Source organism: Venturia canescens, chromosome 1, assembly GCF_019457755.1.
Source record: "Venturia canescens isolate UGA chromosome 1, ASM1945775v1, whole genome shotgun sequence".
In the NCBI taxonomy this organism is placed as follows: Eukaryota; Metazoa; Arthropoda; class Insecta; order Hymenoptera; family Ichneumonidae; genus Venturia; species Venturia canescens.
The window spans coordinates 14086188-14106306 of record NC_057421.1 but is presented as its reverse complement, the minus strand read 5'-3'; the positions used below and the strand labels follow the sequence as shown (position 1 = coordinate 14106306).

At 40.4% G+C, this 20119-nt stretch overlaps 1 protein-coding gene across 4 annotated transcripts in view; it reads right to left on the bottom strand.

The window, feature by feature from the left end:
• The window catches only part of Rbp (RIM-binding protein), a 39078-nt gene that overhangs the window by 13386 nt on the left and 5573 nt on the right, over positions 1–20119 (bottom strand). Inside the window, exons 2-11 of one of the 4 annotated variants that reach the window (XM_043433513.1) lie at positions 16046–16292; positions 11905–12039; positions 8931–9443; positions 7717–8199; positions 6114–6441; positions 4669–5249; positions 4068–4194; positions 2575–2759; positions 1811–2215; positions 232–772 (exon numbers count right to left, since the gene is read on the bottom strand). In XM_043433513.1, the coding sequence (XP_043289448.1) occupies positions 232–772; positions 1811–2215; positions 2575–2759; positions 4068–4194; positions 4669–5249; positions 6114–6441; positions 7717–8199; positions 8931–9443; positions 11905–12039; positions 16046–16084 (3337 nt within the window). In that variant the 5' untranslated portion in view covers positions 16085–16292. The remainder of the gene's footprint in view (positions 1–231; positions 773–1810; positions 2216–2574; positions 2760–4067; positions 4195–4668; positions 5250–6113; positions 6442–7716; positions 8200–8930; positions 9444–11904; positions 12040–16045; positions 16293–20119) is intronic. The other 3 variants (XM_043433504.1, XM_043433522.1, XM_043433531.1) reach the window with 3 other exon arrangements.

Genomic DNA, 20119 nt, shown 5'->3' with positions numbered 1-20119 from the left:
ATCTGGTCCCGGGTCAACTTCGACGTTTTTTCTTTCGTTTCGAGTTGCACCGATAAGCGAGATTCGTCCCAAGTTTTAACGAGGAAAGTGCATGCGTAGAAAAATTTTGGAAAACTAGGTGTTAAAGATCATGGCAAGAAAATAGGAGAAAGATACATGCCACTGAGAGATTCGGTCAGTATCGACTTTTGTTACAGTTCAGGGGTGAATTGTAATTTGATTTATTCTCACCCATTTGCGATATGCTCTGTCCCGGATAGATCTCTTTGTCGGATAAATTTTCATCGGTTTCGATGATGACCTGGCCATGAGCGTCGACCCTCGTGGCACCGTGTCTTCGCATGTGCGCTGGTACCGGTGCACCAGGATATCTTTGGCCAATGCCCCCCATTCTATGACGATTCATGTCGTCTTGTGGCCCAATACCGACTACGGACTGTTGTTGCTGCTGCTGCTGTTGCACCTGATCGACGAGATGCGAGGTACCGTGCTGCATATGAGCCGTTCCACCCCTCAGCACGCTGCAGGGTATAGCAGTAGCGCAACTGTCGCTCGATTGGCTCTCACGGCTCTTTGTACGAACCGTGATTGCCTTTGGATTGAGACCCATCAGCTTGTGAATATCTACAAGGGCATGATCACCGGTCGGACTGTCCACGTCGGTTACTTTCTTTCCGTCCGCGTACACCGCGTAACCGGTGACGGCAGAACCGTTTAGGGCAACAGGCTGCCAGGTCACTAGCAAAGTGCCGTCCTGCGGTCCAGCCTCCACCTGTGGGGGAGCAATTACATTTTTTTCCTTCATTATTCGTTCGGTTCGATATCGATCTAAAACGACTGGAAAAGTTTCTTTAATAAGCCCAAAGTTTTGGTGAATATTTACAATACTTACTTTTTCTAAAAAGCATGCCGAATTATTTTTCAAGCATTATTATTGATAAATAATGATACCGCGATTAATTTTAGGGAGGGGAAAGGTAACGATTTTATTCAAATTTTCTTTTTAAACCTGAAAAAAATCACGGAGGAAAATCAAAGTACGAAAAGATGTTTAAAATACACCCAATTTCTATGTGTAAAATACAAGGGATTGCATGGGTTTGGAACAATGAATACCGAAAGGATGAATGATTGTAGTAGCTGAGATATTTCAATTTCTGTCGTAAAAACAAAATTGTGTTTTTCTGGATTTCTTATCTTCCCCATTCTTAAAATTAATCGTAATATTATTTTTTATCAATATTACACGTCGCCAAAAGCTTTCGGAGCATTTTTCATTGATGGCAATAGCAAAAAAACTGAATTCGGATGTTTTCAAGCATTTTTTTGGTTTTTGTAACTTCCTCCTCGCTAAAATTAACCCCCGTATCATTCTTTATTGATGATAATACTGAAAAAAAAATTCTAGGACCATTTTTAGCAAAAGTGAATATTGTAAATATTTACTGAAGTATCTATTCACGCTGAAAAATTGTGGGGCTTTCATGAAACACGTGCTCACGTTTGTTACATTTTCCAAATTGTCCAATTTTGTTTGTACAAGAATTTTTGATATTGCATCCGATGGGCGTTGAGCCATCGATCGGTTCGTTGTTTAGAATACGAATTGACTGAAAGATTTGCGCGATTACTGATGCTCGAAGGAGAAATTTGCAATTTTGAAATAAAGTATCGATACTTAGGATCTCAAAAGGTACCAGAACAAATGGGAAAAAATAATTGAGAGCGAAAAAAAACTTGTTCTAGACACTGGAAATGGTGAAAAATTTCGAATCGTTGAAGGTGTGGGAAAAAAATATTTGCTAACGACCTGGATATCGACCGGAGGATCCGGAAGTCCCTTCGGCAGTGTCTTGAAGTGGACGTGACACGCAAGGTTGTTAGCCGACTGAGCATTTTGGTCCTCGAAGTGCGTGGCTCGTAGATTCTTAGCTTTTACGGTAACACGATAGACGGTCGACGGTGCGAGGCCGGTTATCGTGTGCCGGTATACACCAGGTTTCACGGTTCTCACTTCAACGTTGTTTACGCAAACGACGTGTTGGTGATTGCTGTTGCTCGGGAGCCAGGATATGACGGCGCTCGTTGCTGTCACGTTCGATGCTTTCACAGCTGTTGGACCGATCGCTACATCTTTTCCTATGACCATCGTGCAAGCTGCGTCTCTCGATGTTCTTCTCGAGTGTGTCACCGAACGAACGCTTATCCTGTGAGGCTGAATGGCAAAAATTATTACGCGAATTGAACGCTTTCACTTGAACCGTGCAGAAACGAGAATAGAAAAATAAATTTGATTACAAGTCCTCAATCAAGTCAATCATTTTTTCATTTTATCGTCTTTTTATTTATTTACTTAAACTGCGTCCTTTCAACACAGAATTTTCCAAGGGATTCAATGCAAACGGGAACTAAAAATTTCACCAAAATCTTTCCGCAGTCGTTCAATCAATTCTAATGTTTAGTGGAATATTTGAAGCATAGAAAACGATTTATCATTAAAAATATCGTGAAAAAAGATGAGGAATAAGTTAGAAAAATGTCGTGAACGAAAAGAGAAATGAGAGAATATTTTACCCTCGTAGAATCGACGCCCTCGACGAGAGCCCTCGTTCTCTCCGTCGCTTTGACCGTCACTTTGAGCACTCCGTCGACGTACACGTGATAGGATTCGAGCTGGTGCGGATTCTCCGGTGCGGTCCAACCGATGAGAACACTCTTGTTGAGCTGACGCTCGAGCGTGAGATGCTGGGGCGCCGGAACTAGGTCCGAAAACAGGTAGACTTCTTCAGGAGGAAAAAGACAAGACAAGCCTAGCTGTAGCTAAATAATATCTCTCTATACTAATATCTCTCTAAGCGAGCCTATAAACGAGCCATCAAATAAAATCAACACTCAGTGGCCTTGTACGGTGAATCAATAATACGGGCGGATGTCATTAAAAAATATTAAGTGTCATTGTCATTCTCACAATCCTTCCTCCTCGATCATTTTTCGTATTTCTCGCATTAACCTTTCCTCATTACGTGAATCAGTGTGTGTGTGTGTGTGTGTGTGTGTGTGTGCGCGCGTGAAAGTGTGTCTCCAAGTTGTCGTACTTACGATGAAATTCATGCGAGAAATACGGTGGTCGTTCAGTGATTGTGCCTGTGCTCTAGATTTCTCTATTATTCACCTTTTTCAATGTCTAACTAAATCCTCGTACTTGATTTATTCGTTTTAAGCCAAAAATAATAACGCTAGGACAGATATTTAACGAGCAGTGCAAAAAATTATCTGAGGCCATGCTAAAATTTATCTTCTCCGATAATAATTTGCATATCTTCACAATCGTTTACTTTACTGTTTCTCCTCTACCTCATTTTCACTCAATTATCTCCGTTTATCTCCGTCTTTCGACCCTTTTCCTTCAAATGTATTCGCTTCGTTCACGATTTTCTATCTACGGCTTGGCTAGCGTATTTCAATTGTTAATAGCCACACAAACACATGGAAAATATAAAAACATTCAGCAGAGAAAACACACGCGTTGGCGCAACTTTTTTTTTTTTTACTGTATACTTTCCCTTGAGTAGAAACATATGGAAAAGTTTGTTAATTTCACGTCGAGAACGAATAAGCGTGCATAAAACTTTTAATTGTCATACAATTATTCAGCTTTGCTAGCTCAGCCTATACTCTCGTCATAATTTGCGACTTTTTCGAACAATAATTCGGCCATGAAACTTGAATAATTATTCGAAGAGAAAAAAGCCATGAAATAATCATGGAAAGAAAATGCCCCATCGAAATCTCCAATCGATGGAGCTCTATCGAAATTAATTTATTTATACTCTTTCCGGAAAAATCGTATCGAGGGATGAAAAAAACGTTCTAACATTCTCTTCCGAATCTCATAACGATTTTTGTTCGAAATAGAAATTAGCTTGGCGTGTATGCATTTAAAAAAATACACATAAACATATAAATATCCTATCATGTACTTATATTCGTAATTATTAATTGAGAATAATTGTTTGTCGTTTAAAAAGCGTCGGTATAAACGACAGGTGACTTCCGGATAGACCAACCTGGCGGCTCTTGCTCGTCCTCGTCCGCAATGTTGTCGAGCTCCGCGTACGCCGACAACTCAGCCTGACGATTGCGGTTACCTTCCTCGAGGGCAGCCAACTCGAGATCAATGTCTTGAAGGTAGCACTGAGGTTTAATCGGGAAAAAAAAAGTAAAAGGAACGATCAACATTGTGTACTGTTTTCTCTCTTTTTCGAGAGAGTGAGAAAAATGAAAATTGTCAAATACGATAATTTGTGCGTAAATTTATGAACCATCGTTTGAATCTTCAATATTTTCATCGTTCACTATAATTTTCTGGGAAGAGTTTCAGGGATAAGAAACTTGAAAATTCTCAAAAACTGCGTGCAAAGGTTCGAAAAATTGTAAAAATATTAGCATTGGAATGAAATCGTTGCTTTTTAATTGTTAAATTTAGTCAAAATGAAGATTCAAAGACGCAGCATCGAATGGCAGTGAACGAGAGATAAAAAAGTGTTCCCAAGCCAGTTACTATGGAGGAAGAAAGCGTTGAAAAATATTGAGACTCTGATTATAAAAATGTTCTCTCGACATGCCACGTCGAATCGTGGTGATCATCAACGAGTACGCTTTCCTCACTTGTGGAATGTTCGTGGATGCGGCATCGTCGACGTCCCGAAGACCCAGGACAGCTTGATGGAACTCGAGGAGATCATCGCCGACGAGTTTTTGAACGAAATTAGCGGGTACGAGGCCGCGTCGACCGTCGAGGCTCTCAGCATCGAGAAAACCATCCTCGTCCGGTTGGCCCCAAACGAGAAGATAATCGCCACCCTGGACGGGTAATTCGGCCTCGGGATTTTCGTTCGGTGAATGCTGAAAGGGCTCGTAACTGAATCGGGCGATGTAAACGTAGCATCTTCCTTTTCCTGGTATGTCGAGCATGTCAACTTGTCCCTCGGTAACTAAATTATCATTTGCAAGACGATCCAGAGGATTCGTGAGTATGCCCGTTGGAATTTTCGGCATTTGTCGAGGCCCAAGAAAGTGATGTCCCGTCGTGCCTGCCGTTGCGGTTGGTGAGCTTACGCGAAGACTCTGCTGTATCTGGTTTATTATAGCCTGTTGTTGCAACTGATTTGCCTGCGACTGTGCCGATAATTGCTGCATCGCTTGCAACGGATCACCGATTGCCTGGAGCAAACCACCCGATGACGTACCTGTGCGACATCGAATTATCGACAAACAAACAAAACACCAGCAACGTTTTATTCTCCTCGGAATGGAAATTCAAGTCAATTTCATTCGTGTCAGAGACTCATCGTTGAAAACAACAGATCGATTCGAGAGGCTATAGATTTTTTATTGAAATCAAAAACATGCGAAAAGCTGGTGTTTCACTATAATTTTATTCCGTACTAAAGAAAACAGGAGAAAGCTTCATTTTTTATCTAATAAATCATTCTCATTATTCACAAAGCAACTGACTGATGGAAATCTATTGGCCAATATAAAACTAACGCGAATAAAAATAAATTCTTCTGACAAGTAGCATTCTTGGATAATAAATCATTTTCCAACGAACAGCGTCGAGCCGCAGTCACAGCTCTTTACTACATCGTGTAGGAAGCTTAAATTCGACAAGAATTTTATTCGGCTATCTCGACGACAATTTAGAGTTCGTCATCTCGTTCGATACCGTGTTCCGTCAGGTTTCGTCAGAGGATAAACTAACTTCAAAAAGGTCAAAAACGATTCGAGGAAGATTGGATTCATGATGGAACGATAACTCATGCACAATGTTGGCCTCTAGCGAGAAGAGTGAGGGTAGCTTGAACGACGCTGAAGTTTGCAACGTTGGAGTTGAACGAAATGATGCAAAAGAACTGTTGAATAATTCCAGTAAATCTTCAATTTTCAAGCCACATTATCAACGATTCGCGAAACACAAAATTGATGAATCACGAATCCCTTTTTCGTTCATTTCGTTGGACTCGAGCGTTGCAGTCTTGAGCGTCGTGCAGCTCGTTGAAAACCCTCTCAGCAATATGGTTTTTCGTAGTCTTATCGTAACGCATAATTACCGGAAGTAACGCCCGATGTACCGAATGCATTGGTCCCCACAGTCGAGTAAGTTGATCCGGTTGTTGCGTAGCTGCTCTGTACGCTCGAAAAAGGAAGCACTGATTGCGGTGCGCTCGTGAGTATACCGAGGGTCGAGTGATAAGGTGCCGATGAGTACGGAGGCAAGGACGACAGTGTAGTCTGTGTTATGTTCGTCGGTGGTACGGAATAACTGTGATGGGCACTTGCCAATGGCTGCTGATGGGTCGTACCGTAGCTGCTGACAACGCCCGTACTGTACGTACCGTTTGGATGGGAGGTCAACGACAAATTTTGATAATTAGTAGCCTGTAAAAACAAAATTCATTATTCCTTTTTACTTTGTGCTTCGAGGAGGAAACCGGGTCAAGAAAACCTTGGGCGTGCCTACGGGCTCGTAAAACTGTCCCATCGAGTGTTTTTCTGTTATTACCATCGCAGCACGGTACCGGAGAAACATGTTTCTGTTTGAAAAAATGTAAATCGTTTTACTGCAATTCTCACGGGTTGTGAGCACACGAGGCGTGTCAAGATAAACTGGAATTTCGCGTCTGTGCACACTTTAAGGTGTTCCTTTCACGAACCCGAGTGTTCTACAAATAACTGATTTTAAATTACGGTAAAGTAAACGCGCGTGAGACTAGTTTGGCGAAATTTCAGCTGAGGTTATCGAACATTTAACGAAGAATTCAAACATTTCTGTTCAATAATTCACGTACTAAATAATTATAAATTTCTGATACAAACTGTTTCGCAGATAGAAAAAATGTAAGGAATCCACAGCGACGATAAAAATAAAGGGTTGTCGAATCTTTAAAAGGGATATTAAGGACAGAAGTTGGAAAAATGGCACAAGAAGAAGTTTTTCCTGTATAACCGCGACTCCTCAGAGGCTAGGAACCAGACCAAATTTCCAGCCCAATTTGCGCCACCAAATAAAACGCTCGTGCGAAAATTGTCGAAAAAATGATTTTCGACAATTTTATAACCAGACCGAGTCATCGGGGAAAATGACGAGTGCAGGATATTCTTTGTGACATTAAACGACGAACTTACGATTTTACTAAAGACAAAAATCTGAAGGAATTCATGTGTACATGCGCATGGAAGGGCAGCTGGTAAAAGCCTTGTACCGAAAGAGATTCCGTGCACCGTGAAAATCATAATTCGCTGCACTTTTCCATTTTGTACCCTTCAATATTGAATTGACACAGAATGCAATTTTATTATGCACCATTCTGTGCCTTAGTTTTCAACCCTATAGCAGCGATCCCAGCAAAAACGTTCGAGTCTCAGAATAAGCTGGTGCTCTGCCTTTCCACCTCCCTCCCAAATCAACTGATTTCAGGCCAATAAGACTCTCAAAGATGAGTGATAAAAAACATGGAGAAACTGTTCCTACATCAGAGTGTGGATCGGTCGTTGAATGCGAGTCCGAAAGCCCGAATCGAAGCCTTTCAGAACCCCAGACTTCGTTCTAATAATTTCGTAATTCGTAATTGATATTGCATGGAAAAAAAAACTTGTTGCAAGTACAACTTTGTTATGCTCGAAAGCACGTAAGAGGAGAATCGATGTCGTCACCTGTTGCTGAGTTCCATTGAGCTGATATGTCTGACCAGTTGTTTGTCCAGTCTGAGTATAATGTGGCATAACGCTTTGCTGGCTGACTGAACCAGCGAGATACGAACTCGATGCTGGATGTTGTTGCTGCTGCTGCTGCTGCTGTTGTTGTTGTTGGAGTGGCTGCTGATACGTTTGCGTATGGGGGTAACTCTCCTGATACTGATTGCTCGTAAAGTGTGCGTGAGCTTGTTGCTTCTGCTGTTGTTGCTGTTGCTGCGATGGCAGAGCACCTTGAGAATGTGAACTTGGCAGATCGACGTGTGGCGGCTGATGTTGCTGATGATACTGTTGTAGTTTTTGTTGAAACGCAGGCTGCGATTGGCTCGTTGAGAGTGATGGGGCTGGCGGTATGGGCTCGTTATAATGATAAGGAGGACCGTTCGGCGTCAGTGGTGGACACCCCGGCATAATTGGTGTCAGTGGCATTGGGGAACCTGCGTACTGTTGAACAATAACGAATAAAAAACGACCAAAACCACTTATTTCGTCAGGCTCTTAATTCGACATTTTCGAGGCTATTAAAACTCAAAAACTTGCTTAATAATTGCTCGGTGCTTAGGCAAGGTTTGCGCATTCGTATTCAGGCACATCGACCAAACGGAAGGAAAAAAGAAAAAAAAACTTTGAAAACGCATTTTTTACGGTGAAAATTGATTAATTTGAAGAGGAACAATGTCGATGGGATTCAAGTAGAAATTCGATGGAGTAAGAATAGTTAGCTTCGGGGGAAGAAACGATAAAAGTAATGGACAGTAAAGGCTTTGAGAAAATGAGAAAAAATCCATTCTCTCGTAATGACAACAAGGAGCGTTCGATCAAAAAGAATAATGTGGAGCTGCAAAGTGATACAGATTCAGATGCAAGCGGGGCTGAAATACGTACGATAAAAAATTTCGAAATTTCGATGCTGTTGCAGTAGAAAGCAGGAAAAAAATGATAATATTAGAGAAAATGAAGAGACATTTATTTCTTGGTTATGGTGTGATTTTTCGGATAAAAGAGCAGCACGATGCAAACGAAGTCAGGTTGAAAAGTAAACAGAAGATATAAAATCTGAAAAATTTGTCGATTGGCGTTAATAGAGCAAAGATAAAAGAAGAGTGCATAGAATAATTATGCAGCCAGTGAAGATAAATTCGTCTTTTTTGCGTTAGTAAAAAAATGAGCCTCACATGAGACGTTTGACCGGGTAATCCAAGATTTAAATGTGGATGTGTCGAATGTTGATGTCCGAGACTCGAGAGATTTTCCGCGCTAGATCGCAGTATTCCCTGAGCCGCCGACGGTTGTTGAGTCGTAACTGCACTCACCCTCGTATGATCGAGTTCGTGCAACATTCCCCTCGCGCTATTGTCCTGCTCGATCTTAGCTATTATTCTATCGATCTCGGAGCCAGCCGGTGGCCACGTCGTACCGGTCAGCGCCGACGAGCCAGCGTGCTGTTGTCCCGTACTACCGGGACCTCTGCTCCTCGCTCTCCTTAGACTCGTCAGCTCCAACGACAGTTCCTCGTGTCTGACCATTTGAAGCTCCGTTTTCTTTTCCAATTCACGGATCTTCGATTGCAACGCCTCAACCGACTCCGGGCCTTGATACCGACCTGCCATCTTTTCCCGCAGTTGGTTCTGTGCCTCGGCATGTTGCCTCTCCAGGTCAGCCCTCCGAGCTTCTGTCTCTCGCATTTGCTAAAACATTACAACTCAGTTAAAGTAGTTCGACCGTTCGACAAAGTACGGCCTCTTGCGGGGCAAAATTTTGAATTATATCATTTACTATTTTGAGTTTTTAACACCGTACACTATGGAAGAACTCACAATAATATCAATTGTGGAAAAATTGTATAGGGTGCTCGAACTTCGAAAAAGTTTACATCGCGAAAAAAATTTATCACGGATTCCGTTTCTTTAAAAACAAACATTATCTTACGGGGCTTTTAAGGTATAACTGGATGGATAGGCTCGACCAAAAATTATATCTGATTGGAATTTCCGTACTTCGTGATGCAATAAAGATCTGAAAATATTCAACAACATTTGGAAATCTATGAACAACAATTATCAATAATAATATTGCCCAATGGTTAATAACAAATTGTTTAAACAATTAATTATTCAATAATTTTGCGGTGACCTATTGTTTTTTTTTTTACGAATCAAATGTGTTTTTTTCCGAATGCTCATGAATTTTTTCAGAATTTTCGTGAATTTTTGAAATTTCTTGAAAAAATTTTGAAACAAAATTTTTAAATATTTGAATTTTGGATATGTTTTAGAAGACACATTTGCCATCAGTTCTGAAAAGTCTCAAGGTTACTGGATCAAAAATGTACAAATAGAGTCACTTAAAAAATTTAAAAAAGGGAATTTCAAAAATCCACGAAAATTCTGAAAAAAATTATGAGCATTCAGAAAAATGCACACATTCGATTCGTAAAAAAAAAATAGGTCACCGCAAAATTATTGAATAATTAATTGTTTAAACAATTTTTTATTAACTTTTGGGCAATATTATTATTGATAATTGTTGTTCATAGCTTTACAGATGTTGTTGAATTTTTTCAGATTTTTATTGCATCACGAAGTACGGAAATTCCGATCAAGATATAATTTTTGGTCGAGCCTGTCCATCCAGTTATACCTTAAGAAAGAAAACGTGATAAAACTTCAGTTTTTGACGCGTCGAAAGCGGATGGCAGTCATTACGTTGGACCACTGGTAACGGCTGATTGAACTTCTTTATCTTTTATGATATATTTTTAAAGCATTTTATTACATTCCTATGATAAAAATATTCTCAATGTAAGTGTTTATTAATTTTATCAATAATTTGAACTTGAAATTAATCAACATAAAGTAGTTGCAAAGTTGACTAGTTGTAGAATGGCCGAACTAAATGCGTTGGCAAACGGTGAAATGAGAAAAAAAAAAAACAAAAACGAGACGTTGTTACTTGAAAATACTGAAAAATTACGAACGAGTCGATGAACGAGAAAATTTTTTCTCTTTTGGCCCGAATTTTATCATTGCTACCAAACGGTAATAGAATTTTTGTCGAATACGTGAATTTATCAGTGTCAAAAACAACCTAAACGTGAGTTTGATGTAAGAAAAATAGTAGAGGAGCATATTTTGGGCTGTTTTCAGTTGGAATAATCACTAAAAAATAGACCGACAGCAAAAGCTCGTGGAGAGATGCTGCAAGCGACGTCTTTTTTGTGTGAACAGAGAGACAGAAATAAAGGGAGAAGGCTTTTCGTGGTTTCGCGTCATAAATCGCCCGAGTAACATTAATAAAGAGACACGAGACGGGGCAGAGGAAAAACATAATATGTACAAGGATATTGCCTCGAAGTGTATATGAAAGCAGGATTTTTGATAGGCCCATCCAGAACGAGGAAAGAGGGTGTTCCGGCACTCCATTGTGTGTCACGAGAGCAGAGAAAGGCGGGCATCTTGCCCGAAGTTAAGAGTCCAGGGACGACCTCGTATGTGAACGCCTCATCCGAACGACGCTGAAGTTTGCAACGTTGGAGTTTAACGAAATGAAAGTATTGTAATTGACCAATTTTTTATTTCACGAAGTATCGATGCAAGTTGGAAAACTACGAATTGCAAATTCGGCAGGGAACGAAATTGGAGAATTACTGGAATTATTGGAGGTTTTTTTTCGATCATTTCGTTGAACTCCAACGTTGCAAATCCGCGTGCACGGATCGTCATTTCATTTTTTTCTTTTCCAATCTTGTCGATATCATACGAAAATGAAAACGAGGAAAAAAATGATGTTTTTTCAGTTGTCGAAAGAAAATATTCGTCATTACCTGGGATATTGGACACTTTGCATTCGCTTCGAGGTTTGCAATAACAGCACAAACTCAGTTACTCAACGAAAGCAGTTTTCTTCGATCGTTTTTAGCAAAATGAAAATTGGGTAAAATCAAAAACGTATTAGAAAATGGATAAACAGCAGAAATCACTTTCCTCCTGATCATCATTTCCTTTCGTCTTTGTTTTTCGAGACAATAATTCGCATGATTGTAAAACTTTATTAGTTTGTGTATACGAAGAAAAAAAAGAAACAATTTCGAGCGAAGATAACGTCTAGTTTTTACGTAGGATCGATATTCGAGTGGAATTTATAGCTTACCTCCAGTATGGACTCGAGAACGGGGTCCTGCATAATGGCGGTTCTCGAGGAGGTGGTGCCTCCGACAGCAGATCCGGTACCCAGCAGCTGAGAAGCCTGAGGTGCCGTGGCTGCGCCACCTCCAACCCCGCAGCACTGAAACGAAAAAGGAGTTGAAAATTAACTCAAAAACAGGCAACGGACGAAAAAATCCATCGTTTTTTGTGACCTCGAGCACTCACCTTCTCGTTGAACTACTGTTCGATAAACGCATTAATACGCTTTAAATTTTGTCTCTCTCACTCATTCCACAATATACTTTTATATCCGTAGTCTCGTCGCATCTTCTACATCGATTTCCTAAGAACTTTGCCTCTATGCTACGAGCTATCTTAATTAATTGGGAAGGTCTAGCGGACTAAGGACACTGCTGTGCTGTGAGACTAGATGTGTTACGTATGGGCTACTCCGACTCTCGTTACGCACGATACTCGGGCTTGAAACTATCCGGAACCGAATTTCCACTTGTCGCAAAAAGCCTCCATTTTTTTTATTGCTTCAATATTATTTAGTAGCGACAGCAAGGGAATGTAGGATTTTTAAGATTTCTATTCCCTGAGCAATTTCAATTCGAGTGAGGCTTTATTTCTCGTTTCAAATTACGAAAGATTCTTAAGGTTGTTGCTTCGCATTCTTGAGGTGAATAAATGTTCAGAAAAATGTTTCTATTTGTTGGTCTCCTGAATATGTACTGTTTCAAGTAATTAAATGTCGAAGTTGAGTAACAATTCCATTGCATCGGTTGAATCGAACGAAGTCCGTTACCTTCACACTTTTTGCTTATATCACTCTTATTAATGAAAAAATTCATTTGAAAAACGACGAAAATTTTCGCATTGCTCATCCGAATGAATATAGTAATTATTCAGTATCTATAAGGTGGCATTGCTGAGGTCACTCAATGTATTAGCACGGAGCTTCGTCTCTTAGCCTCATCCTCTAAAAAGATTTAGCAACAACTTTAAGCCCGCAAGATCATTTGGGCGCATCGAGTACAACGCGAATAACTTTCAAAATTCCGTGAGACAAATAATTTTTTTTACATCTTCTCTCATATATTTCGTATTTTTGCAAATTTTCAAAGCAATAAATTCGTATTTTTTAACCCCGAAATGCGACTGATTATAATTTAGTGATTCGCGATGAAAACATTTTCTGAACATCGTTAATGACACGAAACATTTCGATCATTTGGAATCGAAAAACATCACGAGGGAAACGATTTGCGAAGAAAATGATAATGGAAAAGGGAAGTAGAGCTCGATCGTAAGGTCAACTCGACTAGAAAAGCCTCTTACATGTGTTGCTGTACTTCTAATAGCGGCTTGGACAAGGAGCACACTAGGATCCAGAGGGGGAGCTTGGCCTCTCGTTGAGATTTTCCACTGGCAGAGAGTACAAGGGAGAGCGAGCAGGAGGGAGATGGAGAGACCACTTTGAGACTTGAAAGAACATCTCTTGTTTATTATCACGAGAACAACTAGTTTCCTCTGGGAAAAACTCTGCGGGGTATCAACTTGGGAGCATTAATTGGTCGGGGAAACCATTTTTTTTCATCATCGTGCCGTTATTCTGACAAGAAAATAGGAAATAAACGCTGGTAAAGATTATTAATAAGTGGAAATATAACTAAATTGCAGGCCTGCGATAATATTTTTTAGCTAACTCCTCTGTAACTGAGAAAAGATTTTCTCTCCAAAACAATTGCACGTATCCCAAATCCCAAAAAGATTAGTAACATTATCAGCTGAATTCTCGCAGTTTTTTTATCAACGATGTCAAAAGCTAGAGATTTTATCTCATTCGCGGAAACAATAGAACGGTTTATTGCATGCTAGTTTGACCCTCGTTGAATGTGGAAGATTATATCGGGTGTCATAAAAAGGGAAAGGTAATTTAATTGGAGTTGCACAGGGTTTATGGGTTAAGCGTTATACTCAGAAGATTATACGTACATACATATATCTATATGGGTACACGAAAATGGAGAGTTAACTCATCCCTCACGAAATGCTTGTGAATACTTGGTGAAGTTTGGCTATGGACGCCGCTAACTTTACTGCAAAATCTATCAGTTATGGGAGAGGAAAAAATCTATAACTTTAATAGCGTGCGAAAAAGCTAAATCTATTGAAGTATAAAAAAACGAAAGAGATTTAACGTTGGGTGGGAATAAAATGTTAGAATGACTAAAATTTCGAAGAGATAAAATTTCGAGTTTATAAACGTCGAATGATAATATGGAGACAGCTCAATTCACTACAGTCAGCGACACTGTGAATATTCACAATTTCGAAAATATAATAACTAAAGGCCAAATATTACTGAGGTGGAAATACTGAAAGACCGAAAAGTCGAACAGTCAAAATAGCGAAACGTTAGAAAGTCGATCGATCAAAATAAAGAAATGCAGCTGAGTTGAAAATACACGCGTCTCACTCACTCACTTACTCAGACCGGTGATCTCCAATTTCAAACATCACCATTTTGACTTTCGCCTTTTCGGGCCATAGCTATTCCACATTTCTAAGTTTTGAGACTCGAAAAATTCACTTTCGATTATTTGCTACTCTGTATTCCGGCCTGTCTGTAAAACAACTACTCTCCGTTTTGAATTCGAAAATATGAACTTCTGACATTCGTATGGTCTGTTAAAATTGTATTCGGAACGAATACCATTGAAATACATATTTTCGAGTATAAATACGAATTCAAAGAAGGAATATTCGGACGTAATCTGTTAAACGATCGATCGGAAATGAGAATTTCAAATTACTTATTATTCTCCAATCTGATATTACTACTTTTAAAATTTCGAAATATCGACCATTCCACAATTTAATCATTTGACATACTGAATTAACGTTCGAATGTATTTAGTGAAATAAAAATATCGAATTCAGATGAGCACGATTTAGCTAATTTTTTTCAAAACTTTTTGTTTAATTTTTCTTCACTCTTTATCGATGCTCCGTAGCTGGCAACGGTCGTTTTTATTGTTTGAAAAATCACAGTCAATAGAAGCGTCTTAGCTCGTCGGGATAGGCAAACGTGCGCCACGAGAAACCGCATTCTGATCGGATGAGGGTTCTTTCCACTTGGATGCTCTCCTTGCAATCTCGAGCTCCACTACATACTTGAGAGGAGACACGTACGCGGTCTATGACGCACGCGAAAGACACGTTTCGATCTCGCCCCTTCGAAAACTAGCGTCGAAACTTGCTGCGTTTTTCTCTAACAAATTACACCCACGATTACTACTCTCACAGGAACTACAGCATTGATGAATGAGCGAGACGATCACAGTTCCTACGAAACCTCTAAAACCGCCTTCACGGGGACGAGCATCAGAGACATTTACAAAGAATAAAAACAAAAGAAAGCTGATGATAGATCAAGAAAGGGGGCTCTTCGATATTGTAATCGAGGAAAAAAATGAATTTTTCATTCTCAGATAAATCATTCAACAGTGATTATGCGTGTTGTAACGAAAAGATCGTCATTTAAATTCAATTGTTTGTCTCCAACGCCGAGTCAATGAAGATACTCAGTGAAGAAGTGCGAATATACGATGAGGTGAGGTTCAGAATCCAACAACGAGTATCACAAATTTGTGCAAAATTAAAAAAAAATACTTTTAGTGACAAAAATATGGATTATGATTGCAGGGAAACACGAATCCGCTACCAGGCTTGTCAACTGTATTGAAATACGATTAAGTAGAACATTCGATTTTTATAACGAGTACAGCTAATGTCATGATGAGTTTAACCAAAAAAAAGAGCTGTCTAAATAGCTCGTTCTAGATGCTCGCAAATTCGATTGGCCAATTACTCTACGAATGACGCGCAAATAGCTAATGAGTGATGTTGAATTACATCGATTGAATGCAACATTTTTTGACAAACTTTTTGTGAGACAGAAAATAAAGACAAAAAATATTGACCATTTTCTGTGGTTTGTCTTGACAGTAAAAATATGGACTGCATTTTTCATAACGCAAAGTTCAAAATCATTGCAATCATCCGTCATAGTATCATCGGTATGCATATAAGAGACTGTGAGGATATTTCGTCGAGACTCATCATCTTTTGATTCTGACCTTGTATACCTTGTAGGTATATGAAGTGCCGAATGACATTTTGCCCACCGCCACCGTCTGTCTTGGGTCTCGGTGTTGAACACGAGCGTTGCAGCAATGGCAAATATCTCACTAATACCTGGAGGTCGTGCTGCAAAGAGATAAGAGAGGAACACGGGTAGGGTATCCACGCGAGAGTCACTACACAACACCGTCCAGAATAGCTCGATCCCTCGTACGAAGGTGCACTCGATACTCAGCCTGAAATCTCGAGTGAGACATTTCGAGTTCGTCGATAGCCTGCGAACTCCCCTAACAAGATGTTTCATCGGTAACGTATTCTTCGAAACACTTCACTTTTCTCGTTCAATCGCGTAGCGTTTTGGCAACGAAAATGAAAAGGATATTGCAACGGCTCCGAATAATTTGAGAAGAAACTTCCGTATCACGGTACTATTTTTATATGTGTTAACCGATAAACATTCGAACTCGAACGCCCTGAAGATGATTCGAGCAAAAAAGGGCGAGAAAAACTGCCAACTGTTTGGTAGGAGGAAAAACCCGAGAGTGCGTCTACAGGCTGCTAAAAGCATCGATATTTATGAATGAACCGCGCACGCCTGCTCGATACGTAAGCAATGTCACCGCCGCATGTGGGACGAGAGTATACGCGTACAGTGAAATAATTGCGGGCTTCGATCGAGCTCCGGTAACTAGTTGACTGTGCATCAATTCCATTATAATCAGCGCACAACAATAAAATCAAATAAGAATGAGAGAAAAAATGTTGGGGAATTTTACTACGTGACTTTCCTCGCACGTGTTCGATTATTTCTGTCGATACACGGACGAGCGTGGGTGCCCAGGAGGAAGGGGCGAAGGAAAGCGGCGAGACGAAACGGGGAAAAGAAAAAAATGGAAAGAAAGTCAGCGGGAGCCACACAAATGGAGAGAACAAGGGAGGAAAAAAGTAGGAGAGAAAGCTCGCAAGGGAAAAATGGCAGGGAACGAAATGAAGAAACGGAAGGGGCCAGGGGAAGGGGAGCCTGCCAGACTGCAAGAGCACGATGTCTGGTCGATCCGCACCATCGCCACTAGCTCGCCTCCGCACTCATCAAGTGCCCACTCTACTCTCTGTATCTCGCACCACTTTTCTCTTACTACTCGGCGTGTCTGACTATCCATTGTCGTTACTACTAACTCACGCTTTTTCCCCTTTGCTGGTACAATGTGGGCTTGTATACGTGTGTCCATGCTCGCTCATGGCTCCTTCCACTGCTCCCGTGTATCTTCCATTCATTTTTCTCGCTCCTCGAGCCAGCCCATCCCCTTTTTTTTGAGCACACACCAGACGATGAACTCTCACATTTTCAGCGTAATCCACTCGCTCCGTAATATTAATTCGCGTTTTATGAGAATAAGTCAAATTGAAAGCTTGCGATCGGATGAAATTTACTGTGAAATCAACTTTCAAATGGGAACTTTGCTGCTCTTGAGATCCAATGAATTATACTTCAGTGGGAAGACACTCGATTTACCAAATTCAATGAGCCACCCTCGCATTCGTATTTCGACGAGGCGACGTATTCAACGTTCTAATTACCCCTTATAAATTCCGCCCCCATTTAAGATGAATTCTTTGTACTTTTTTCCTTTGTTCCAATTCGACCCTTTGACTGAGATTCGGAGAATTTTAGTTCGGAGTCTCTTTTAGTTCTCAATACGAAGAGAATGAAAAATATGATTGCGGCAGCGCAGTTACGACGCTGAAATCTGCAACGTTCGAGTCCAACGAAATTAACGCGAAAATAACATTTGTCATTCGCCAATTTTTTCATTTCACGAATCCTTGGAGTGGACTGAAAAACTACCAATTGCAAATTAGGCAGGTAACAGAATTGGAGAATCACTGGAATTATTAAAGATGCTATTTCATTATTTCGTGTTCACGAGAGTTTTACGTTCGTCGAAAATTTGCCCAGTTCCAAATACATTATGTGTGCGCGCACGAAAAGAGACACGGAACGAGTGTGTCCGTCGATTTTTCTTCTCACAAGCTTTTTCCCCTTTTTTTTCTTTCTCCTTTCTTTCCCCAACTGATACGCGTGTGTACGAGTGTCTCGTGATGGTCCCGTGAAAAGTACATAACTATAGATTCGCTTGATCTTTCTCTCGAGCTTTGGAAAAGCGGTGCGCGCGACCAGCTGTCGTGTCTCGTTGGAACTTTTTCAATCTGTTCCCGAGATTAAAGTTACGTGGTCGTGTGCCTCGTGCCAGCGGCATCGTCGCTCTACGACCGAGAGAATGTATGAATAAAAAGGGGTCGCGGGGTAGAAGAGCGCGAGAGATCCAGAGAAATAGGAGTGCGAAAGCTACGGATACGTGCTGGGAAGAGAGGGAGGGAGGGAGGAAAAGGGCGGGGGCGAAAGAGCGGTCTAATATTGCCAGGAATCGCTCTCCGGACGCAGCCACAGCTGACAACGTATCCCGGAGTCTTAGCCACCACCGATCGCTCGCCAAGCCCAGCAAATCACATTCGTTCAACTTAAGCCAATTGCTGTAAATCGTTTTTACCATTGACACTGCTCTGACTATACGTATGAATCTTTCCATTTGCTTACACATTCGAACATATTCGTAAACGTATACGTACGAGCATGGAGGTAAGAAACTTCGAGACCGTGGTCTAAGTCGGGGAGGCGCGCGAAGCAATGGGAATGAAAGTTTCCTTTCAGCATTTTCTTTTGGTTATTTTTACTCTTTTTCTGATACGTGACTTTTCGTGATTTTCCGACTTTCCGTCAGCAAGATCTCAGGTTCAAGTTCACTTCGCGTTATACGAGCCCCCCGAACCAAAGGCGCTGAATATCATCTCAAGGATTTGTCAAATCTTGACCCAGGAAGTGGAGTTTGAGATGAGAATGACTGATTTTCGTAATAATGATTCATAGACCGAATATTGCTGGGGAAAAAACATTTTTCTCGTATTTTTTATGCGCTAGAAACGAGGACGATTTTTCGTAGCAGCCTTTCTGTAAAGAACAGTTTGGTGAACGAAGAGATTGTCTGTACGAACTTATATTCTGACACATACACAAGAATTTGCATCGAACGATGTATGCACCCCGTAAAATCCGTGTTCGTATATTCCAAATGTTTGTCTCTGTGTGGCTGCAAGTTAGCATTTATGAATACAAGAGTCGATAGGATTTCCTAACAGAGCACACGAGGCAGAAGATGTAAAATACACAAGTGTGGAAGCAGAAGCCTCTCGTAGAAGGTAGAGTTTGGTGAAGCAGCATAAAGCAAGAAAAACTTCCGGTTCCAGCGGCATGCTAACGTCTCCTGATTCATCGTTACGAGTCACGCGATCCCAACACAATTTTCCTCCAAATTTATCTGCGTACCTGCTATTATCAATATTTACATATGTATGTATGATAGATATCAAATTTAGTGAGATATAACGAGAGTATTTTTTCAATGATTTTTCACACGAGACGAGGAAGAATTTCGAGTTGAAATTTGGAAACGAAAAACCTCGGCAGAAGACACACGTCGGTAAAGACACAGAAACGCAAAATTCCAACTTTGAGAGTTGAAATTTGGAAATATGCTAGAAATATACAACGTGCATCTATTCTCGGAATTATTATAGGATCTACCGTCTAGTTGTCGAGAAAACAATTAACGAAAATCACATTTTTTTAAGGGTTATACCACAGGCTCGTGTGGCAGGCACACTTCCTGTGCGACGATTTCGATTTCATGAAATAAGATCCTCCCAACTTTAGAGAGCCAAAAACAAGAATTAGAAAATATAATGTTTTTAGATATCAATGATTTCTCGAGAAAGCCTTGTTACCGATGAAGAAAAACACTTGTTTGAGGTTAACGAGTAATAACGACACAAACAGTGGAAGGTTTGACAACACCATGAGCCAGTTGGTTTAAAATATAGATATGCATATGCGTATGAATAGAAAATGTCTGTTGTCACATTTTGCTTGACGATTTTACAACGAAAGTATTTTAACCGCTGTCATTATATTAAAAATTAATGAATCTCAACAAATAAGTTACACATAATTTGAA